This window comes from Vombatus ursinus, unplaced genomic scaffold, assembly GCF_900497805.2.
Source record: "Vombatus ursinus unplaced genomic scaffold, bare-nosed wombat genome assembly UNPS02005459.1, whole genome shotgun sequence".
Lineage (NCBI taxonomy): Eukaryota > Metazoa > Chordata > Mammalia > Diprotodontia > Vombatidae > Vombatus > Vombatus ursinus.
This window is the reverse complement of record NW_020945237.1, coordinates 9,156,970-9,182,881: the sequence shown is the minus strand read 5'-3', so window position 1 is coordinate 9,182,881 and position 25,912 is coordinate 9,156,970. Positions and strand designations below refer to the sequence as shown.

Below are 25,912 nucleotides of genomic sequence, written 5' to 3'. Positions count from 1 at the left end.
TTGACTCAATTCTATAGAAAAAATATTTTAGAGACTAATATCTTGTGGTGACTACTAGTCAATTTATTAGTCAGTGATGGAACTTTGGTCTACAAAAGGCATGGCATAAAAATGAAGTTGACTTTGGCATTGAAAAACAATGATTTTCTTCCTAATAGTCCTTATCAAATCAGAATGCTCCAAAATGTAAGAATGGAAACATTCTATGTCCCAGCATGGCATACTAAAAAATCTAAATTTAGTTTTTAAGGCAATATACATATATACACTTGAAATATTCTTTTGAAAGTTGTATATAAACTGTTGGTACTTATATTTGCCAAAACACTGATCCTCAATTATGCAAAAATGCCATTAGTTGGCTTATCACATTACCTCATCCTATTTCTTCTCTAAGGCATACATTTTTGCCATTTCATGGTTTTTCTCAATTCTTCTTTACAAGAAAGTGAACAGGATAGAAGAATAATTGAACCTGAAGTTAGGTAAAGTCAATCTAACCTCATAAATTGATTTGGGGAAAACATCTGGTTACATGGGGCAGTCACTATTATAGATGATGAGCCAAAAATTAGACTTAGATTATACTTCAACGGATACATTCTCATTGATATGATTTCTCTCTCCAACAGTTGTCCAACCCTTTCATTTGACAGATGTGAAGAAACTGAAATCCAGGCAGGTTAAGTGATTTGCCCCCAAGTCATTCTGGTAGTAAGTAACAGATCTGGGATTTGAACCCAGGTCTTTTTGATGCCAAAACTATTATTTTTCCACCTGACCACACTATACCTCATAAATTTGACTTGCTTAAAATCAAATTGGTGGGTATTTCATGAATTTGACTTACTACTATTATCCCTAATGATTCCAAGGACATACTCAAAACCACTGCATGGATAAGTATGTTATAATGGAGACATACTGGCTCCAAGATTAAGAAAACCTAGTTAACATCATCACACTGATACTCACTAGCTTCCAGGGCAAGTCACCTAATCTCTCTATCATTCACTCACCTCATTTGTGAAAAATGGGATGATACTTCACGACTTATCAGTTTGAAGCATGGGAAAGTACACTGGCTCTGGAATCAGAGAACCTACTTCAAATGTCCTCTCAGGTTCCTTACCACCTATGTGACCTCGCGCAGTAATTTACCTCTATGGCCCTGAGAATCTTCATTTGCAACAATGAGCAAATAAACAAGAAGGCTCTAAAGTTACCTACCAGTTCTAGATCTATGATGCTATACTTATCTCATAGGATTATCATTTGTGGAGAAAGTGCTTTGTGAATCTTAAATAACTATATAAGCAAGTCACTATTCATGCAGAAAGGAAGAAACTAGGGGGGCTAATATGCACCTCCTGCACATCCTACATGTTTTCAATTTAGCAAATTCAATTTAATGAACATTAAGTTGTTCAGATACTACTTTGAACTTCGACAGTCTTAAGTAGAAGAATACAATTAGTGGGCATGATTTTCAGAAATTTGGATTGTTAGAAGCATAGCCAAGATGGCAGAGTAAAGGCAGGGACTTGCCTGAGCTCTCCCCCAAACCCCTTCAAATATCTTTAAATAATGACTCTAAACAAATTTTAGAGCAGCAGAACTTAAAAAAAGGTGGAGTAAAACAATTTTCCAGCCAAAACAACTTGGAAGTTTGGCAGGAAAGGTCTGCTGCACCAAGGTGAGAGAGGAGCCCAATCCAACGCAATCCAAGCCAACGCAGACCGGGACCCAGCAAATCCAGAGCAAGCCTCGGGGCGACTGAATCACTGGCAGCAGTAGTGGTTTCCAGACCTCTCAGCCCAGAGACACCAAAACCAACCTAGAAGGTTGGCACGAAAGGTCTGTTGCACCTGGGTGAGAGTAGAGCACAGCCCAGAGCAGGCCACACCAGCACAGATCCAACCCCAGCAAACCAGGAGCGAGCCATAAGGGCCACTGAATCAGTAGTTGCAGCAGTTGCTTCTGGAGGTCTCATCCCACAGTCGGTAAGGGAGTCAAACAACTGGTCAGAAGGAGATTACAGGGGTCTCTTTGCTAGCACTGAGGCAGGACTCTGTTGCTTTGTCCATACTCGAATCTAAGTCCCACTCCTGGGTGGCAGTCCCACAGCGAAGAAGAACACCAGCACACCAGAGCTTGAGGCCACAGTGGAGGGGGGACCCTCTTCACAGTTCCAGGGCAGAAAAGAGAGCTTGTGGTCACTCACAGACCACAGCACGGGTCAGGAGAGTAGTAAACATACCTCTCCTTAGATTATACTATCTTGGAAGAACTGAAAACTTACAGGTCCCTAAAATTATCTCTGAAAACAGCTGCACAAAACCCGTGAAGCTTAGGACAGGGCACCCTTCACCCTGGAAGCATAGCCCTACTTTAACAACGAGTTAAAAATCAAGTAATAGGCTGGGAAAATGAGCAAACAACAGAGAAAAATTCTGACTATAGAAAGTTACTGTGGTGACAGGGAACACTCAGAAGAAGGTAACAAAGTAAAAGCTCCTACGTCCAAAGCCTCCAAGGAAAATACGAATTGGTCTCAGGCCATGGAAGAGCTCAAAAAGGATTTTGAAAATCAAGAAAGAGGTACAGGAACAACTGGAAAGAGAAATGAGAGTGTTACAAGAAAACATGAAAAATGAGTCAATAGCTTGGTATAGGAGACACAAAAAAATGCTGAGGAAAATAACACCTTAGAAAACAGACTGGGGGCAGCTAGGTGGCACAGTAGATAGAGCACCAGCCCTGAAGTCAGGAGGACCTGAGTTCAAATCCAGCCTCAGACCAAACACCTGTCACTTACTAGCTGTGTGACCCTGGGCAAGTCACTTAACCCCAATTGCCAAAAAAAAACAGACTAGCCCAAACAGTAAAAGAGGCCCAAAAAGCCAATGAGGAGAAGAATGCCTTAAGAAGCAGAACTGGCCAAATGGAAAAAGAGGCACAAAAATTCATTGAAGTAAAAAAACTCCTTAAAAAATAGAACTGGCCAAATGGAAAAGGAGGTAAAAAAAGCTCATTGGAAAAAATAAGTCCTTAAAAATTAGAATGGAGCAAATGGAAGCTAATGACTTTATGAGAAATCAAGAAACAATAAAACAAAACCAAAAGAATAAAAAAAAAATAGGAGATATTTCACATTGGAAAAACAACTGACCTGGAAAATAAATCCAGGAAAGATCATTTAAAACTGGACTACCTGAAAGCCATGATCAAAAAAAAGAGCCTACACATCTTTCAAGAAATTATCAAGGAAAACTGTCCTGATATTCTAGAACCAGCAGGTGAAATAGAAATTGAAAGAATCCACCGATCACCTCCTGAAAGAGATCCCAAAATGAATGAAAATTCCCAGGATTATAATAGCTAAATTCCAGAGCCCCCAGGTCAAGGTGAAAATATTGCAAGCAGCTAGAAAGAAACAATTCAAGGATCGTGGAGCCACAGCCAAGATAACACAAGATTTAGCAGCTTCTACATTAAAGGATCAGAGGGCTTAGAATATGATATTCTGGAGAACCAAAGAGTTAGGATTACAACCAAGAATCACCTATCCAGCAAAACTGGTATAATCCTTTAAGGGGGAAAAAAACAGACATTCAATGAAATAGAGAACTTTCAAGCATTCTTGATGAAAACACCAGAGCTGAACAGAAAATCTGACTTTCAAATACAAGACTCAAGAGAGGCATTAAAAAGGTAAACTGGAAAGGGATATCATAAGGGACTTAAGGTTAAACTGTTTACATTCCTACATAAGAAGATGATATTTATAACTCATAAGAACTTTCTCATTATTAAGGCAGGTAGAAGGAGTATATATAGACAGAGGGCATAGGTATGAGTTGAATATGAAGCGATGATATCTAAAAAAAATAAAATTAAGGGGTGAGAGGAATGTACTGGGAAAAAGAAAGGGAGAGATAGAACAAATAAATTATCTCACAGAAAAGGGGCAAGAAAAACCTTTTACAATGGAGGGGAAGAGGAGGGAGGTGAGGGAGAGTGAGCGAGTGAAACTTATTCTCATGAGAATTGGTTCAAAGAGGGAATAACACACAATTGGGTATAGAAATCTATCTTACCATATAGGAAAGTAGAAGGGAAAGGGGATAAGAGAAAAGGGGAAACAGAGGGGCGGTGATAGAAGGGAGGGTAGATTGGGGGAGGGGGTGGTTAGAAGCAAAATACTTTTGAAGAGGGACAGGGTGAAAGTTGAGAGAGAATAGAATAAATGGAGGGGTAAGGAGGGAAATAGGATGGAGGGAAATACAGTCAGCAATAACTGTGGAAAAAAATTTTGAAGCAAGTTTCTCTAATAAAGGCTTCATTTCTCAAACATATAAAGAATGGGGTCAAATTTATAAAAATAAGAACCACTCCCCAACTGATAAATGATCAAAAGATAAAAAATTTTCAGATGAAGTAATCACAGTTATCTATAACCATATGAAAAAATATTCACTACTGATTGGAAAAATGCAAATTAAAACAATTCTCAGATGCTACCTCACACCTATTAGACTAGCTAATAAGACAGAGAAGAAAAATGACAAATGGTGGAGGGGAAGTGGGAAAAATGAGACATTAATGCACTGTTGGTGGAGTTGTGAACTGATTCAACCATTCCATAGAGCAATTTGGAACTATGGCCAAAGAGCTATAAAACCATGTATCTACCCTTTGACCTAGCAATACTACTACTAGGATTGTATCCCAAAAGAGATAAAAAACAAAAAGCAAAAGGACCTATATGAACAAAAACATCTATAGCAGCTCTTTTCTTATGGCAAAGAATTCAAAATTAAGAGGATGCTCAGTAACTGAGGAACGGTTGAACAAACCATGGTATGTGATTATGACAAAATACTATTATGCTATAAGAGATGATGAGCAGGATACTCTCAGAAAAACCTGAAAAGACTTACATGAGCTGATGCAAAGTGAAATGTACTGTGTACAAAGTAACAGCAATATTGTAAGATGATCAGCTGTGAATGGCTTAGCCATTCTCAGCAACACAATGATCCAAGACAATTCAGAAGGACTGTTGATGAAAAATGTTATCCATCCCCAAAAAAAGAACTGATGGTGTCTGAATACAGATTGAAGCATTCTTTATTTTTCTTGAGTTTGGGTTCTGTTTGGGTTTTTTTTTGGTCTATGTTTTCTTTCACAACATGACTATTACGAAAATATTTTGCATAACTATACATGTATAACCTATATCAAATTGCTTGCCTTCTCAATGACGTGGGTAGGGAGGAAGGGAGAGAATTTGGAACTGAAAGTTTTAAAAATAAATGTTTAAAATTATTTTTACACATAACAGGAAAAATAAACTACAAAATAAAAATATTTCCTTTCTTAAAAAAAAAATATTTTATTGATTTAATGAATCAACTGTGACTGTCTTCTAAATTAAAACTTCAGCACAATTTCCTCAGCCACTAACTAATCTCTTTACCTTACCTTACTCCTATAGTGTGTGCCATCAGCTTCAAAGATGCAAAGCTTTAAAGGAGGTCTCTCTTCTCTTCCTAGTTCTCTATCCTGGTCCAACTTTCTTCCCTCAATCCTATCCCTCAAACTACAGGTGGTGATGAGATAAATCTTTCCTCTAATTCTTACTTGAAAGGTAGTGAAAATTTGCCTTTAGTCACCCTTTGATCCTGAGATAAAAAGCAAAAATAAAAGCATATCACTAATTTTCAAGCCCGAAGAAGTTGACACTAAAAAAAAAAGTAGAAGAAAAAAAAAAAGGAAAGCAGCAGAGTAATTCCACAGAAGAGGGAGAACAACATTTGGTAGGATCAATGGCAGCTTTCCCCTGAAAGATCCCAGCTTTTTAAGGAAGAAAATTAATCATTCAATAACTTTCTTTTCAATGGCATCCAGAAAGAAGTACACAAATGGAGTTTTAAATATGCAAATCTACCAGTAAAAATTTCTGCCAGTATAAACTCCATATTACCAGCATAGATAAGCATTATGTAATTAGCACAATTCAAAACCTAAGCAATGTATGGCATTCAACAATATTTTCTACAAATTATAATGCTGCTAAAAAAAAAATCATTCAATCAACAACTGATTTTTAAAACCATCATACTTTTTAACAACAAAAAAATCAAAATGTTTTATATATCACATACTTGACAAACTAAAAAAAAAGACTAATGTGTTAAAGTTTCCAAATAAACATTTTTGCATCTGTAATAAGGTTTGCTGGAAGTCTCATCATAACATTCAAGTGCTGGAACTGAAGTCAGAGAGCCCTGGGTTCCAATTCTGCCTTAGCCCCCTGCAGGCTCTATGGCCCTGGTAAGGAGCTGGAAATTGTAGTTGCCTTCCAACAAGGATGATAACAGCACCTTCCTGTTTCTGAGGATCAAATGAAAAATGTATGCTAAAATCCTCTGCAAACCTTAGCTGAATAGAAGGTGAGCTGTTATTATTATGATTTATAAAATATTATGTATTCATTTCACTTAGTTGCAACACCATGAAAATAAAGAATTTTACTTATACTGATGAGCAGCTAATGTCACCTGTGATAAGCATTTACTAAAAACAAAACATTACTAAATCTCAGTCAAACCACATTTAGATATTAGTGTTAACTTTCTCAGCACTTTGCATATAATAATTATTATTATTATATCATTTATATGTGTTGATAATGTTGATAACCCTCAAATTAATCAGTTTTTACTCAGTTCATTGTGATTTGATGGTTACCAGTGATTGTATTAGTGAATTAAGCAGAATAGAATTAATTTTTGGTTAGTTATCTAATAGTATAAGAGGTATGAATGATTAATCTACCATTTATTGATTATATTACTTCTATTTATCAGCCAAATTTATGTTATTAGTCAGAAATGTAATAAGAATGGTAATTCCTACACTACCACCACCACCACCCCCACACCCTCAACCCCCAGTAATGGTGTTGTAATAAGGTTCAGTAGTTGGTGAATGCATGTCCACTACTACAGTAGTTGGTGAATCACTACTGTCCACGCCCTTGTGACCTTTGCTTCAAACCCACAACTTCCTTGAACTCTAAGACAGTTAAACACTAGGGTCTTATGATTTGTAGAAGGCCTTGAGATTTTGTTGAAAGGGTCCTATGACCTTTGGAAAACCTTTGCTGAGATGACCTGGAGTTGATGACCTGTGGAAGGTGTCATGACCTGTGAAAGACCTCTTGACAAAGTGATTATGATTGATGGACATTTCTTTAGCCAACCATAAGACTTCCCTACTTCTGGAATTGATCAATCAGTAAATTGTAATGCCTCCTTCTATTTTTGGTGCTCTCCCAAGCATATAAAAATAGCCAGCACCCAAGGGGAGGGGTCTCTGACAGTGAGGAAGGTCTTGTATCCAATTAACTAGGGACTAATGGAATCCCAAATAAAATGAATATACTCAGAGCTCTGATTTTTGTTAGACTGGAATTCTGTGGCCCACACACAGCAAAAGTTAGCCAAAAAAAAAAAATTAGCAAAATACTTAAAAAATATTACCTCATTTGATCCTCAAAACAAACTGGGAGATGGATACTATTATTATCCCCATTACATAGTTGAGGAAATTGAGACAGCAAAGGTGAAATGACCTGCCCAGGATCACATAATCAGCAAGTGTCTGAGGCCAGATATGAACTCAAATGGCCCATCACTACAGGCCCAGTACTCTATCCAGCTGCCACAGTTTGTCAAAGGAAGCCCTTAAGTAACAAATACAATAGCTAGCATTATATAGTGCTTTAAGGTTTACAAAGCTTTATAAATACCTCATTTTATCAATATTTTCAAAGTGAAGTTTTCAAACACTACATATCTCACGAGAACTTTCTAATGGTTTCACTGTCCTAATTCTTGTGCTTTTATCAAGTTCTGATAAGTACTCATTTCCTTCCCAAAACAATGTATGCTTCTTTAGAGGAGTGACTGTTTCATTTTCACCGGTGTGTCCCTAGCACTTAGCACAGTACCTGGCATGTAGGAAACACTTAATGAATATTTGTTGATTGACTCAGACTTTCTAACACTTTAATTTTATTTGAATGGTACTAAAATGATTCTATAATTTGGCTAGGGTTTATCTTCCTGTTAACAGAGAAACGCCTATCTATAAAGCAGAGGAACCTACACACCATCATGTACAACACTATTTTGTTTGGTGTTCAGGACCTATCCAGCCAATGAGAATTATGTTATTACTGAAAATAATCAAAAAAGAAACCTTTATCTGACAATGTCAGAAGAGCCAGATATACAGCTAGGGAATAATGGATCCCTAAAATCATCACATTATTCAAATTTGCACTGTGTATTGCCATTGGGCTAGAACCAATTACCTACCATATTTCAAAGAAATATATATATATAATGTATATTTTAAAGACATTCTAAAGATGTATGTATCAAATCAACATATATCACGGGCTTAAAAACAGGAAAAAATTAAGACTTTTAAAAACTGATTGCTGATATAAACACTTCAAGAATACTTACTAAGAAGAATTTATTTTAAATAAATTACAAATGCCTTTCAAATGTTCAGGTCCATTGACTGGAGTTTCAAGCAGTAACAATGGAACACAGGAAAGAAATTCTGTAATAAAATCCTGATTTACACCTACATTCTCAATGCAAATGTAACAGAACATGTACCATATGTTATAATCAATACCTGAAATAAAAAGACATGAAATATTATAAGTTACTGTGAATGAAGTTCAATACTATCGAACTATTTAATGTTGAACTTTTGTATTCAGGAAATCAATGAACTATGAATAGAGGCAAATACACAGCAAAGATACAGAGGACAAGTTCATGATCCAGAGAGAATTCATTTGAAGGGATGAATAGAATTTATTGCTTGGTGACAAAATGAACCTAAACATGAGTGTTTAATAGACAAGATATATAATAATGACCCCTGAGTACTTAAATTAAGTTTCCTGGAGCACAGAAGTATGAAAGTATATTTTAGTCACGGAAAACACATTACAACATAATGAATTGTGAGAGAGCACCATAAGCCCTGATAATGAAAGACGGAAATCTTAGTCTCACGCCATATCAAACTTTCAAGTGCTGTTCAAACAAACTAGCACTTTAGGAGGTAAATTGGTATAATGGAAAGAACACTAAGGAATTCTAGATTTTAAAAGCAATTTGGCATAGTGGATAGATTTCTGGACTCAGAGTAAGAAAGGATTGTTTTTGTATTCCATCTTAGACCATTTACTAACTGTGTGATTTCACGTAAATCACTTAACCTCTCTAAGTGTCAGTTTCCTAATCTGTTAGGGGATAAAGCACCTATGTCACATGGTTATTGTCAGGACTAAGTGAGATTGTGATTTTGTAAAACAAAGAACTATCTAAATATTAGATATTGTTAGAAGAAATTCAGTCATTTTTAATTGTGTCCGACTCTTCAAGACCCCATTTGGGGGTTTTCTCAGCAGAGATACTGGAGAGATTTGCCATTTCCTTTGCTAGCTCATTTTACAGATGAGAAAACCGTGGCAAACAAGGTTATGTGACTTTCCCAGCATCACACAGCTAGTAAGTGTGAGGTCAGATTTGAACTCAGGAAGAGGAGTCTTCCTGACTCCAGGCCCCATACTCAAACTGTACCACCTAGCTGCCCATGTCTTTCACTACATGTCTATATTTTGAATGATTAGTAAGTAGGGCAACATCAGCTTAAAGTGTGCTTAAATTTTTAGGGTTCAATGTTATAGCCTGGCAATTCTGGAAAACAATTCAGCTTGTGATAATGTAGCAGTTTCTATATTGTTTATTTTGGGATATGTATTTGTAAATATGGGGATCTGTCAGCCCATGACAGAAAGTAAGTTGATGTATTTTAGCCATAAGGTCATGTCTTTCTAGATACAGACAGTTCTCACTTTAAGCTGACCATCCTGCAGACCTCCTCCTCCCCAGCTCTATGTCAGGTAACCCAAGCAGCTTCAGTGGTAGGTTTAAATAGGCTGCAGTATCAACAACATATGAGAATAAAAGGGTGTAAGCTAGGTATATGGGAGGTAAGGATAGCCCATATGTTGTGCTGGCATCCACAAAATAATAATCTAAAAGAAAAGCCTTTAGTCAATTGGGTGGATCCTATACATAGGATTTATAAAAAGAGACAAAGTCACACAGGATGAGATGTCATCTACAAAAGTGGAGAGGGGGAAAGAGGAGGGGAAAAGAGGAAAAGGAAAAAAAGAGAGAGACTGAGCAAGCATGTATTAAGCACTTATCATGTGCAAAGCCCTGGGGACACAAATAGAAAAGAAAAGATAAACAGTCTCTGCTCTCAAGGAGGTCATATTCTAATGGGGGAGGCAAACCATACAGGAGAGTTGAGCGGTAAGTCAGATGAAAGGCTGTATATTCCTTACAGTGCAGGAGCAAAGCAAGAACAAGTAATGCATTTTATTTAATGTCACTTTCACTGATAAAATCATGGCACTTTCTGATGTTAAAATATTTGAAAACACCAATAGCTTTAGTGTCAAGAACTTTCTTTTCCGAGTAGTCAGTAGATATTAGATATAGCATCTGCAAATGCAGTTTCCAGGCCACATTTCTACAGGGTTTGGTTCCTTAGATGATGGCTACAAGGGCTGTGCCAGATACGGGCGATCTGGAAGTGCGGCTGTTTCTGGGGCTCTTGGGCTTACTCACCCATCAGTGGCAGTTGGTCAGCAATTGGGATTTGGAGTGAAAAGGCAGACAATGGACCCCTTCTCCAAAGTGACTGTTCCCCTCAATAATGATAGAGCCCACTCCAAAAGCAGTTTTGGTGGTTCAGAGGGCCTTTCTATTCCCAAGGCTCTTGAGTTACTAGTCTATCTCTACTTAGATCTGACTGGCTCCCTCAGGTGTCTTGATACTTCAGCTAAGCTGGCTCGCCTGTCCTGTAGGAAGACGTCCATATCAATGAGATCACAGATCCATTCAGTCATTAAAGCATATGAATGCACATTAAATTAGTTACTGTCACTTTGAAGTTTTCTTGAGTTCTACAATTCAATGAAGCAAACTGAAATTTTAAACCCATCATGTGACTTAACTAGCTGTACATTTTTGAGAACTTTTATCATATGCTGTAATTACATATGAAAAATCACATGAATACTTTGAGGCCCTAAAAAAAAACCCAAATCCAACAACTACTGGATATTTCAGATACTAAAAGCTTAAAAAATTAACTTAAAAACCTTTTAAAAGTTAACTTAAGACAAAACAGAAAAATGAGTATTCATCTGTAATCTACCTAAATCAAAAAGAATATATATTTACTAAGCTTAACAAGACTCTAACAATTATTATCCCAGAAGAGGGTTAAACATTCAGATGGTTCTGACCAAAGTACATCTTACAAATGGGAAAGAATTTTTAAGTCTTTTTGAATATTTGGCAGGTTCTACCAGACTGGAAAAACTTTGAGTGTGATCCTAGCTACAGACCTTATCTATTTCAAATTTATAAAAGAGCTTAGCACAGCACCTGCCACACAGTAGGAACTAGAAAAAACTATTCCTTCCCCCCGTTCTCTCTTTCCTATTTCTTAAGATTTAAACTAACCCAGCTAAGTTCAGAAAGAGCCATCACCTGTCCACTTGGTGATAAATTCTTTGGTTATGGCAACCCAGGAAACAGAAAAATACAATGTGGCTCTCAAAAAGGGAAGGGCTTTCATATTTACAGAGATGATCACAAAAAAGGGCAGAAACTGCTAAGAATCACGGTTTAGACCACCTAGTAATATTAAATTAGCTGCAGGTACTCTTAACTGTGGGAGATCTTTGTTAAGTAGCCACTGAGTGGCTAATACAAAAGGAATTAAATTGTATCAATTTGAACATTCTCGCTATAAATAAGACAAACCAGAAGACAAAAGGAAGCAGCAACCAAATAAGATAGTTCACAGCTTTTCCCTTGCAGAGGCAAATGAAGATCTGGTTTTATCTTGTGTCCAAAGGCAACAGAAAAGATTTGTAGAGACATTCATATCACAAAGCTCTCAATAAAAATTAAACACCTATAAATGGAATACAATGAAGATAACCTCAGCCTAGTATAGGTACAACCCACTCGCTGTTCTACACATGTGCTAGTGGTCACCTGTCTCCAAGTCTTTGCACAAAACATCTGGAACGTATTGCCACTTCACCTTCACCTTCACCTCTGAAAATACCTAGCTTCCTTTAAGTCTTGGTTTAAGTGTTATATCCATCAAGCTAATTCTGATCCCTCCAATTCCTGATCTTCTCCTCCCTCAAGAAATTATTTCTTTTTCTTTGTCTGTATACATGCTGTTCCCCTTGTTCTGGGATGGACCTGAGTGACACTAGTCCCCTGGTAGTTTAGGTTTGGCACTGGACTAAAATGAGATACTTATGGGTCAATCGGCAGTTAACACTAAGAGATTTACATAGCCATAGCAGAAAGAAACTCAGCAAAGACAGGCATTGAAGACACTTCAAGCTGATTCAGCTAGGTAAAGAAGCTTCCTTGCCTCCGTTACCAATTTTGATCCAAGGCACCCCCCCCCAGTCAAGCATCAGAGGGCCCCTAGAGCTCTTCTGAACTGCTTTGTGCTCAGTGAAGGAAGAAGTGACATCAATAGTCTGAACCTTTGGTCTCTCTGTGAATCAAGTCTCAAGGAAAGCCACAATACCCACTGAGGAAAAACTAGCTTAACTTGCATGGGGTGAGGGGACAGGATATTGCTTTGACCACACACCCAGAAGGATATAAACTTGAAAGTCTTACCTTTTTAGGGCTTAAGCACAAGCCTGGCCCATGGAAGGTGCTTAATAAATGCGTACTAGATAAATATAAACTTAGTAAGATCCTCCAAATTAGTTCAGTATATAACCTATTATTCAGTACTTTGAATGCAAAAGATAGGCATAGTGGAAGATGGCAAAATAATATGACAGAAAACATGGTACAAGAATAAGAAATGAGAGAGGCCAAAGGCTTCCAGAAGCCTCATACAAATATCATGAATACTTTCTTCAAGAAGAGTGAAGAAAAAACCTTCAATGAAACACTCTTTAATATGGACAGAACAGAAAAGGAAGTTCAATATGAATATATTGAATTAAATATATACTTAAAACCAAGTTGAATATAATGGATTCAGTTTCATATATAATCATCTTTTCTGTGTTTTTTTTTAAATCTGGAAATGCTATTTGTTGATATTTGTGAAGTTCAAAGTAATAAAAAATTAAAATTAAAAATCTCTTTTAAAAATTGAAAGGTGCCAAGAATACAAGATTCTGCTGTGTGTATTGTTTATTGTTGTTCAGTAATTTTTCAGTTATGTCTGACTCTTCGTGACCCCATTTGGGGTTTTCTTAGCAAAGATATTGGAGTGGCTTGCCATTTCCTTCTCTGACCCATTTTACAGAGGAGGAAACTGAGGTACATAGGATTAAGGGACTTACCTAGAGTCACAAAGCTAGTTTTTGACACATCTGAACTCAGGAAGATGAGTCTTGCTGACTCCAGGCCTGGCAATCTATCCACTGTGCCACCAAGCTGCCTCACTTACTGTTTACCAACTATAAAAAAAGCATCTGATTCAGTAAAACAAAATACCACCCAAAAGGATGTCCTCCAAAAAGGTGTCTCCCTTTCTATCATTCTTTGGATGATGTCACAACAAAGAGCACACTGTTCAACAACGCTCCGATCATTAATATCAAATTAAGCAGAGAGACTGATGTTCATCACAAAGTGTTCACTGCTGACGTGGAGCATGCCCAAGCTTTGAGTCCAAATGGAAGAGGGATTCAAAGATGATGAGAGGTCCTCCAGATGCTCCTATTTATGGATGTCATTGTGTTAAGTGCATCAAGTTCCAGAACACTGTAGATCTCCTAAATAAGACCCAGAATCTGACAAAGGAGTCCATACAAGGAAAACCAAAGGAACAAAGAGTGCATATTTTCCTGATTATAATATTTAGTAGAATAGACAACCTATAAACCTGACATCAGGACAAATTTACCGGACAGGCACTTTAGATGGATCATGAATAGGTTGAGGAAGACAGCATGAAGTGGAGGAATTTATTTGCATTTGAAGAACCATATGGTGCTTTTAAGGATCTCGAGCTCTACTCTCAAACAGAAGCCCATGTTTTTTAAAATATTAATATTCTTTTGGTAATATTCTACTAGTAACAGTCTCCCAAGAATTATTGGGGAGGGGGGTTAACGAAATGATTACATTAACTTGCAAACCCAGAAAGCAATGCTTGCTTCAAAAAAAAAAATTACTTCTTTGTACATTTAGTCCAGTGTTCCTATTATCAACAAATATTATTTACTAAAACAATCATGGTGCCATGCAAAGCAAGGTGAAAGGTGAATAATCCCTACCCTTATAAAGACTAGAATCGGAATCCTTCAGTCTTCTTGCAGACATTTTAAAAATTCCTAGTAGACTTTTTAAAAATTGAATGACAGTGTCTAATCTAGCTATATTATGGTATCTAATCATATTTAAGTAGGAAGGAAACAAAATGGAAATTCTCAGAAAGTTTATACTTACCCAGTACGAGACTGGCCTACTTTATCACAAATATCCAAGATAAGACCCCAATCTTCAGCAGTATTCATCTCACTGGTTGCTTTCTCTGTTGATTTAAAAACAGTATAGAATAAATGTATTAGTAGTTAATATTTTGTAATCAAGTTAAATACATAAAGCACGTTATAAAAATATTACTACCAGGGGCAGCTAGGTGGCGCAGTGGATAGAGTACTGGCCCTGGATTCAGGAGGACCTGAGTTCAAATGCCGCCTCAGACACATGACACTCACTAGCTGTGTGATCCTGGGCAAGTCATTTAACCCCATTGCTTAGCCAAAAAAACAAAAACAAAAAAATAAAAAATAAAAATATTACTACCAAAATGGAACAGGCAATACCAGTTTACTTATCCTCACTAAATTAAGAAGTGACTAGAAATCCTCATCTATTTAAATAGTGAAGCCCACAATTTACTGTTGATTATAATTCTTTGACTCCTTTCATGTTTCAAATATGTTTAACAGCAGCAATGAATAAAAGTTAAAGTGAGTCAGTCAATAAACATTTATTGAGTGCCTACTATGTACTAAGTGACTGAGGATACAAGGCTAAAGACAGTCTACACCGGGGTGGGAAACCGGCAGCCTATAAGTCCCATGTGGCCCTCTAGGTCGTTGGTTGAGACCTTTTTACTGAGTCCAACTTTTTCAGAACAAATCCTTTTATTAAGGGGATTTGTTCTGTGAAGTTTGGATTCAATCAAAGGGCAGCACTTGAGAACCTAGAGGGCCCCTTGTGGCCTTGAGGCCTCAGGTTCCCCACCCCTGGATACTTGAGCAAGGAGTTTACAAGTCTAATGAGGGAGATAATATAAAAATAACCACATAAATAAGCTATGTACAGAATAAACTGGAGATAATAAACAGAGGGAAGGCACTAATATTAAGGGGGATCAATAAAGGCTTCTTATAGAAGATGAAATTTTAGCTGAGACTTGAAGGAAGCCAGGAGTTGGAAATGAGGGCATTCCAGGCAAAAAGTACAGACAGTAAAAAAGCCTGGAGTCAGAAGCGTTTTGTTGGGGGAACAGCAGGGAGGCCAGCATCATGTGATGCAGAATTATATGGGGAGGTATAAAGAATAAGAAGGTTGAGGTGGAGGGAGTTAAAAAGGGCTCTTAATGCCAAACTGAGGGTCTTGTATTTGATCCAATTAGTGATAGCCACTGGGGTTTATTGAAGGCAGATATCACGGTCAGGCACTGGAGAAGGAATGGCAAACCACTGCAGTATCTTGTCAACATGTGTTAGGGTCCACTGGGTCATGGAACAATCAGACACACGACAACAACGACAACAACAACACCACGGTCAGGCCTATGCTTTGAGAAAACACTCTGATAGCTGAGTGGAAGATGAACTGGGGCAGGTAGAGACCTGTGACAGGGAGACCAACCAGCGGGCTACTGCAATAGTCCAGGTAGGAAAAGTTGAAGACCTGCTCCAAGGTGGTGGCAGCATCGAAGAAAAGGGGACCTACTAGAGAAATCTTAGGAAGGTAAAACTGACAGGCCTTGGCAACAGACTGTACTGGGGCTGGTGGAAGAGTGGAGGGGGCAACTGTGTAAAGGACAGCAAAGAGTCAAGAATGACACCTAGGTTGCCCCTTGGAAGGATGGTGGTCCTCTCAGCAATAACAGGGAATTTTGGAAGAGGAGGATTTGGAGGAAAAGGTATAGGTTCAGTTTTGGATAAATTGAAGACTGAAATAGACTGAAGATATGTGACAGAATGGAGATGTTAGAGGGTACAATCTGCTGTAGAAGATGGGATGGAGTGGGATCATTTGTTCACAGAGAGGGGTTTGCCTCAGCAAGGAGAAGGGCCACCTCATTATAATTTATAATTTCAGAATACCATACCTGGGGGTGTGCCTTTTTTATCAACAAAATGAGACTATTTTCATTACAAATTTATCAGCTTAATAACTAACAATTCTATTCCTCTCTTCACATTCAATGTTGAAGGCAGAGTAACGTTCATCTTTTTTCACCAGATCCCTCTTCGATTTGCTCATTTTTCAATAGTAACAATATTCCTAATGCCACATCTTGCAGCCTCAGAGGCATGTAAGTCTACTCTTCTCTTTGCTTCATAAATCCATTCTTCGACCAAACTCTGATTCTTTGTAATTTTACCAAGCTCACTTTCAAACATGAGCCCTAACTAGTACCCACATAACTATAATAGCCTTCTGACTACTCCCTGTCTCAATTCTCTCCTCTCTTTTCTCATGAATTATTTTGATCATATCACTTTGAATTTTCAGACCCTTCCAGCAACTCCCAATTTACTCCACTTTTCAATTTTTATAGCTTTTAATATACTTTCTTATCTAAATACTCTTGATATTTAGCTATCTCTGGGTGGTACATTCCACTTCAATCAAGTTAACCTGTCATCCTACACAACATGTCAGCATTCAATTCAATAAAATTTATTACTCACCTATATGGAAAAATTGTGCTAGGCGAAGGATACAAAGATGACAAAGGGTCACCATTTTCTGAGGTGCCTCCAACCATTCTAACATTGAGCCTTTTCTTTCCATAAAAACCTACCTTCAAATTGTTTAAAACCAACGTCCTGAATTAAAAGTTCCTAGATAAGTAGAAATGGTTTCAATTATTCTAAACATCCTAGTAAATCTTCATTTTTTTCTAATTCCCTGACTACATACATAAAAGTTTAAACAACATACCTAATTTTACATATTAAATGTTCTCCATGTAAACAAAAATTTATATGTAAAACTATATTTTCCCATTAGGTTATGGTGCTGTTTCAGAGATATATTCCTATCATTAAAAAAAACCATATCCCATACATAACTGAATTTATTCCTTCATTTCAAGAAGCATTCTTTGTCAACGTAAATGGAAGATGAAAAAGTTCATCTTAATGGACAGTCAATTCATATGAACTTCACATTCTCAATAAAGACATATACACACAACAGGAACTTAACATGTTGACTTGAATATGTCAAAAATACAACAGCATATTGCACATGGTAAGCAATATTCCATTGACTAACTACTCATTAACTGCTCATTCCACTTTTTTCTGACTTGGCTTTCAGTAAACCTTCCCTATGTTCTTTATTCAAAATGAAAGGAAATAAGTTCTAAAGTTTACCATGCACATCCACATCAGAAACAAAATAAAAATAATAATTTTTAATTAAAAAAACTTCAACACGTAATGTTCTAGTACCATATAGTTGTTAAATGTTTATCAAAACAAAGTCAAATAAATTAATGAATGAGACCCTTGATTTTATTTCTTGTCAACTCAATACATTTAATTCTTTGTATAGTATCAGCAAATCCTGATTCACAGAGAAGTTATTAGCTTTCACTTACACTGCTACTTTTGAGTAGCAGGCACTTAGCAACATACCTGGCACACACTAGGCACTTTATTGAAACATTTCAATAGAACAATAAAATATTGGCCAGATATTTCCTGTATCCCTTTTGACAAGCTTCTCATATCCCTGGATATATGTATATAATATATTTGGAAAACCTGGCTCAGAGAATCATAAGATCATAGATTTAGAAATAGCCAGTCCTTTAGAGGTTATCTAGCCTAAACTCTCCTGGAAGGACCTCAGTAGTGCTAAAACCAGGAAATCCCAAATATCCTAAGTCATCCTACCAGAGTAAGACCTATAGTAAGGCTGAAAGCTCCCTTTCAGGGAATCTAAAAATCAACAGCCAATTCCCCAGGTTATCCCCTGCCCTCCCCCCTCTCCTCCCCATGTGAATCAGCATGAATCAGCATCACTCTCAGATCTTTGACCAGCATGCCAGGCCCATGGTCCGGGCTCCTTGCCACCAAATGTCCAGTTCTACTTAACCCAAATAAGAACCCTATGAAAACTCATCAAGATTCACTGGCTTTGGTGATCCCCTTCCACTGACTCCCAGCAGACCTCACCTGTTTCCATCATCCCTGACTGCTCCTCCTCCCCCTTGTATCATGAGTATATCTCCTCTCAGTAAAGCTTGCTTGTTTTGCTTTACTTTACCTTCTCTATACTAGCTTCTGTCTTGTGCTGTTATGTCTGGTGATACTCCAACCCGTGTATTGTACCCTAAAATCTTGATTTTTTTTATCAAAATAAATTAAGATACCTTCTCAACCACAATAGAAGAAACTGAATGAAAGCAAGGTTGAAGTGCTTATATTTTATTCTGGGAGCAGGTGGGGATCAATGTAGCTTCTTTAGCAGATTTACCTATGTGTGAATGCCATTTTGGTGGCTGAATGGCCAACACTTCAACCTCACTCTGAAGGCCCTTCCCAACCTGGCTCCACATTCCTCTCCTATACATGCTCCACAATACAGCCACACTAGCCTGACTGCTGTCGCCTGGACATGACGTTCCATCTCTGATCTCTCCTCAAATCTCAGAAAATTTGTAGCATCCTTCAAAGCTCAGCTCAAGTGCTACCTTCTACATGAGGCCAATTTCTACAGTTGCTATTGCCCTCCCCCAAAAACAACCTGTACACACATATGTAATTAATTTTCCAAATGCCTGTTGTTCCTCCCCAATAGTATGCAAGCTCCCTGAGGGCAAGGGATGTTTAATTTTTTTTTTAATCCCCAGTGCCTGAGACATAGTAGGCATTCAATAAATGTTAAATTGGATACAATTTTCTTTCTTGGGTTAGAAAGGGGAGAGAAGGCAGCCCTGTAACCAAAAACAAAATTCTTTCTTAGCCTGTGACTTCATCACTGCAGGCAACTCTCGGGAAATGCCTACTAGCAATCTAGAAGAACAAAGGCCACTGTTTCACAACTTATGAGTCTTAGAGAGTTGCCTGACACAGAGTTCAAATGACTTGCTGCTGGTCACTTGGCTTATGTGCTACGAAATATTAAGTTCTATTTGGATATGTATTCTAAAGTATGTCTAAACTATCCTTTGATATTTTGATTAAAACAGTAAAAACTTAACAGAAGTTTTAGAAAATGTTACTTTTCTTAAACTAAAACATTTGATTGCTTCCTTTTTTTTTGGTGGGGGTTGGGGGTGTTGAGGCAATTGGGGTTAAACGACTTGCCAAGGGTCACACAGCTAGTAAGTGTCAAGTGTCTGAGGTCGCATTTGAACTCAGGTCCTCCTGACTCCAAGGCAGGAGCTGTATCCACTGCACCACCTAGCTGCCCCCATTTGATTGCTTCTTGAAAGTAAATGTCACAATATAACTTCATCCCAACAAAACTTAAAAACATCTTTCAATTTACGAAAAATGTCATAAAAGTATGAACGGCACAGTGTAGTAAAAAGTACTGGATCTGGAGAAGACCAGGGCTCAGAAACCCGCTTTGCCACTTTCTACTTGTATAACTTTGGAAAGGCTCTTAACGTTCCTAGAACTCAAGTACCTAGCTGCAGAATAAATAGATTAGATGCAGGGATCAGCAAACAACCTGAGGACAACCAAAGAATGGCTTTTACGTATTTAAAAAAGCTTTGTTGCATTTAAACATGTAAAAACCATTCTTAGCTCCTGAAGGGGTGCTATAGTTTCCAACCTCTGCATGAACTCTAATCTCATGATCTCTTCCAGCATGTTAACCTATGCTATCCATGGAGTCAGGAACAGTGTCAAGTTAGACACATATTAGCTATGTATGTGACCAAGAACAAGTCACTAAATGTCTCAGTTCTCCATGAAGATTTGCACCACTGGCAGGAGTTTCACTAAATCCCTACACAGATAAAAAAAACAGGCCCAGAAAAGAATAATATAAGCCAAAGGTTAGTATTTAGAAAATAATTTTACAACTTTAATAAATTTAAACATTTTATAAAGAACTTCATATCTTTAATAAATTGTATCAACTGAAACAAAACTAGAGTCACCACATGACAGTAAAAAACACTTCTATAAAATTACAAATGGATAAAAAAAGTTGTGTTGTCTTTTTACTTCAGGGAGAAGACACCGGGTTGTGGGCCAGCCCAATTTACAAACTGTTCTCATGGAGATTAATTGTCACTTTGAGAATAAGAAAAAAAGAGACTCAGTTATGAAAAAGGGGCCTTATTATCTATCAGGCTATGCTATAGTAATGACCTAGCACTTACCTGAAAAGCTTTTATCATATTATAAAATCTTTACAAGATGGGACTGTATTTCATACTTCAGTTGTACTCTACAGTACCTGGAACAGTGCTATACAAAGGAGAAATATTAAATAAATACTTGTTGATTAACCATGGTTTGTGATGTAGCAGAAAGTACTTACTACTTCCGGAGTCAGAGAACCTGGGTCTTCTGCTACTTAGGTAGGCTTTCTGCCTATAGGACCTTTACTGGGTTACTTAAATTCTGTTGACCAACCTCTTTTCCTTGATACTCTCTTCTCTTAGTTTTCTAACACTATTCCCTCCTAGTTCTCCTCCTCCAACTGATCTGATAGCTCGTTCTCAGTCTCTGAGATCTTCATTCAAGTCATGCCTGCTAAGCCTGGATTTTCCACAGGCCCTCTTCTCTATCTCACTAGGTGATCTTATCAGCTCCCATCAATTTAATTATTATCTCTATGCAGATGAAATCTACTCATCTAATCTCCCCAATTTCCCTGACCTCCAGTCTCACATCTCCAACCGCCTATTAGGCATTTAGAACTAGATTGTCCAGTGGACATCTTAAACTCAATGCATCCAAAATGGAACCTATTATCTTTTCCTCCAATCCCACCCTGTTCTTCTTAACTTCCTATTACTGCTGAGAACACCATCCTTCCATTCTCCGAGGCTTGCAAGGGGCAACCTTGGTATTATTTCTGACTCCTCACTCCTTTTCAGACCTCACCTCCTTCCCCACCCCAATCCCAATCCAATATGTTGCCAAGGCCTGTTAATTTTAACTTCCTAAGATCTTTCCCATAGGCCCCCTTCTCTCCTCCAATACTGCTACCACCCTGAAGCAGGCCTTCTACTTCCCACATGGACCACTGAAACAGCCTGCTGGTTGGTCTCCCTGCCACATGTCTCTCTTCACCTCAGTCAATCCTCCACTCAACTATTACAGTAATCTTCCTAAAGCTCGGGCCTGACCATGACACTTTCACTACTCAATAAACTCCAGGCATCTCCAATTGTCTATTAACTCATCCTCCTCCAAAGTCAAATCAACTCAGAAATTTACACCTCTTCAGTACATACCCCTTTTCTCTTTCTGACTGGAGAGTGGACAATAGAGAGCTTCACCCAAATCTTCTACATAAGAGGGGGCAGACATTTCCCACCCGGCTGCCCTCCAAGCCCACCACCAGCCCTTTGCTTTTCAGCTTCTTTGTAGGTGTGGTCTTTACTCATTAGATGGTGAGCTCCTTGAGGGCAGGGACTGTCTTTTCCTTTCTTTATATCTCCAAAGTGTAGCACAGTGCCTGGACCATAGTATAAATGCTTTTTGACTGACTGGTAACCTCTTCAAAGGTAAGGCTTTCAAGGTACTTTTCACCAAAGGCTAGTACTGGCAACTCTAAAGAATTAAGCTTGAAGTTATTAATTTAGGTCATGTATTTTTCACACCAATAGCACTCAAGCAGTCCCCTAGAAAATATTAAACATAGTCAAGTAGCTGCTTTAAAATCAAGATGAGTAGAAAATTACTTCAAAATCTAAAATAGGACCCTCCTTTTATGGAAGGCTATAAGGAACTTAAAATAACAAAATTCAACACCTGGAAGCTACAGAGGTAAAAGAGGTACAGTAACATCAAAGGCCTTTATAAAATAACTGTACTTTATAGCTTCATCAAAAAACCACAAACTTACAGCACCAGCCCTGGAGACTGAAGAGTTCAAATCAGGCTTTAGACACTTGACACTTACTAGCTGTGTGACACTGGGCAAGTCACTTAACCCCATTGACTAACCAATACAACAAAAACCAAAACAAACAAACAAAAAAAAAAGAACCACAAACTTCCCACTTACATCCTGCTTTTTGTATTACAATACCCAACTCTATCTTATGCAGTTGCTGTCATTATATTAGTATAGTTTCTGTGCCTTCAGAGAAATTACTCACAAAGTACAGTTACCAAAGGCATTCCCATACCAGACTCCAAACTCTCATCCCAAGAGCCCCTAAGTCCCTTAATTACCACCTCCCTCAGGCCAGAAAAACAACTTGCTGAACTAGGCAGAACTCTCAGATGCTATTAACAGTGAAACATCAATCAACACAGTAACACAAAAAAGAGCACCTTTCAGACTTCTCAACATAAAGATCTTCTCTGTTGATCTTCTCAGTCTCTATCCTTAGAAGGGCAAGAATACAAAGGTATCTGGTCCCCTACAGAAGATGCAATCTTTCCATGTTCCTTCCAGGGTTTGGGCTTGAAATGCAAAACTGATAGCTATCCTCCCTTTTTCCTGCTATGTTTGTTCCAAAGGCTCTCTATCAGATTTGGAATCTTGTGTGGTAAAAAAAAAAACAACAAATTAACTGACATTTATATGGCACTTGAAGTCTGCAAAGTGCTTGCTTGGTCTAATGACATCACACCCCTGTTTTATAAGACTCCAGTGGCCTCCCTATTGCCTTCAGGGTGACGTATAAAATCCTCCCTTTGGCTTTTAAAGCTCTTTATCCCGTAGGCCTGTCCTACCTTTCCAGTTTTCTTACACCTTACTCCTATCCACATGTTCTACAATCCAGTGACTCAGATTTCCCCGCTGTTCCTAAAACAATGCTAAGTTTTAATCTTTCTTCAGACATTCCTTAGCTATGTGACCACAGGCCAAGTAATTTAACCTCTCAATGCCTCAGTTTTGTCATCTGTAAAATGGGGGTAGTAATAACCCCTACCCTGCTTAGAGTTGTCATGAGGATAAAATGAAATAATTTTTGTAAAGTGTTTTGTGACCTTAGAGCATCATATAAACGCTAGGTATTATTATCTCCAGGACCCCTTCCACAAGTTGGCTCCCCATGCTAAGAATGCTCTCTTCCTCTTCTCTGCCTTCTGGCTTCCCTGAAGCTCCAGTTAAAATCCCACCTTCTGCAAGAAGCATTTTTTTAATGTTAATTCTTACCCTCTGTAAGAGTATCTCCATTTGATAGGTAAGGAAACGGGCAAAGTTAAGTGATTAACCACGGTGGAACATACAGTGATTGGGACAGGTTACAACCATATTAATCAACCACTATGTGCCAGGCACTGTGCTAAAGCACTAGGGATACAAAAAGAGGCAAAAAATAGTCCCTACCCCAATAAGCTTTCAATCTAATTCCTGACTCCCAAATCCAATCTTCCTTCCTCTAATCTGGCTTTTCATCTAAATATTGTTTATATTTTCTCTGGCTGTCCCCCAGGCCTGGAATGCTGCCCTTCCTCTGCTAAGACTACTCACTACCCTGGCTCCCTTTAAATCCCAACTAAAATCTCACCTTCTACTGGAAACCTTCCCTAACTCCAGTTCTAGTGCCTTCCCTCTTTTAATTATTTCCTATTTATTCTGTATATAGCTTACTTTGCATATATTTGTTTGCATGTTGTCTACCCCATTAGACTGCAAGCTCCTTAGGAGCAGGGACCGTCTTCTGCCTCTTTCTGAACCCTCCACTGATGAGCAAAGAGCTTAACATACAGCAGGTGTTTAATAAAATGTGTGTTGACTGATTTATCCTGTACGTGGTTTGCTTTGTACATCTTTGTTTGCATGTTGTCTCCCCCGATCGACTATAAGCTCCTCGAAGTCGGGGACTATCTTTTGCCTTCTTTTGTATTCCCAGTGCTTAGCACAATGCCGGGCACCTAGTAGGCGCTTAATAAATAACTGATTGATTATACTAAATAGATATCGTCAGGATCCTCAACCCCTCTTCCCAATTGGATTTCCCAAGCCTGAGAAGCACCATGAGCCCAACACGTCTGGTCGATAAGCATTTATTAGGCGCCTATGATATGCCAGTCGCTGTACTAAGCATAGAGGATATCAAGAAAGGCAGCGATATAGTTCCTGCTCTCCAGGATAAAACTAAGTACCAAGGGAGATAATCGATAAAGGACAGACCTTCCGGGGACACCGTCCCATCCCCAGATTACAACTTCCAAGCCGCTAGCTCTGTTCCTGGGCCCGGGCCGTCTACATTGGCACCCTCGAAGCGGTTCTTCCCACAGCCCGGAGCAGCTCCGGGGCGCGCCAGGCCCGGGGCGCTGAGGATGGGCCGCCGCCCCCCGCCCCGCCCGGGGCCCGCTGACAGCTGCTGGGGCCGGAGGCCGGGGCCCACCGGGAGCGGCCTGGGGTACACTTACCCACATCCTGGTCGAAGGGGTTGGTGGCAAAGAGAGGCATCTCCGCGGCGGCGGCGGCGGCGGCGTCTCCTCGGAGACGCCTGGAAACGGCGAGTGCCTCCTCGGCTCTCCCCCGGCGACGGCGACCGCGGCGGCGGCAGCGACGGCCCTGAGGGGAGGTGCGGGGCGGGGACCAGCGAGGAGGGGAGGAAGGAGCAGGGGTCCTCGGCTGCGGGGCATGCCGGGAAGCGGGGCTGCCTCCGCACTGCCTGCTCCCAGCCCCAGCGGGAAAAAATTCCAACCGGACCACGTTCTCAGCCTGTTTGTAAACACTCGCCCTTGGCCGTGAACGCAACTGGTATTTTCTTCTTCGGTCTCGGCTCGCACTTGGCGCGACCCGGCTCCCAGGAGGGCGAGGTCCTTCAGGCGCGCTGCGGCCAGCAGGCCCGCTCGGTTAAGATCCCGGCCCCGCTGAGGAGGCTCGGGAGAAGCGGCGGCGCGGCGGCCGGGGCAGGGGGCAGGCTTCAGGGCCTGCGTCCTTTGCCGGGACACGTGCGGGAGCTCTCGGCCCGCTTGGGAAGGAACGGCACGGCCGGGCGACAAAAGCCCCGTTCCCTCGCTGCCAAGCCCGGGGAGCGTGCGCAAGTTCCCGTGGGCCGGAGGGAGGCAGAGCGGGCTCGTCCCGGAGCCCTGCCCCTGCACCAACGCGGTTTTTAAGTGCTTGTCACCCGTCGAAAATGAGTTACCAGAATTCAAATCCAGCTCCAGACACTTCCTGGCAGTGTGACCTTAGGCGCGTCACGTTACCGCTGCCTGCCTCAGTTTCCTTATCTGTGAAATGGGGCTCAGAATAGCACCTACCTCCCACCGGAGCTCTTTGTGAAGGCTATTATTATTAGAGTATTATTGTAATAGAGTATTAGCATTTATGTAGCTCTTTGATACTTGCTAAACCCTTTGCATGTTGCT

The 25,912-nt window shown here is 39.3% G+C and overlaps 1 protein-coding gene across 1 annotated transcript in view; it reads right to left on the bottom strand.

Annotated features, from left to right (window-relative positions):
- The window catches only part of STAM (signal transducing adaptor molecule), a 56,483-nt gene extending 31,409 nt beyond the window's left edge, over positions 1-25,074 (bottom strand). Inside the window, exons 1-2 of the mRNA XM_027847981.1 lie at positions 24,965-25,074; positions 14,628-14,712 (exon numbers count right to left, since the gene is read on the bottom strand). Of these exons, the coding sequence (XP_027703782.1) occupies positions 14,628-14,712; positions 24,965-25,004 (125 nt within the window). The 5' untranslated portion in view covers positions 25,005-25,074. The remainder of the gene's footprint in view (positions 1-14,627; positions 14,713-24,964) is intronic.
- Positions 25,075-25,912: the final 838 nt, after the last annotated feature.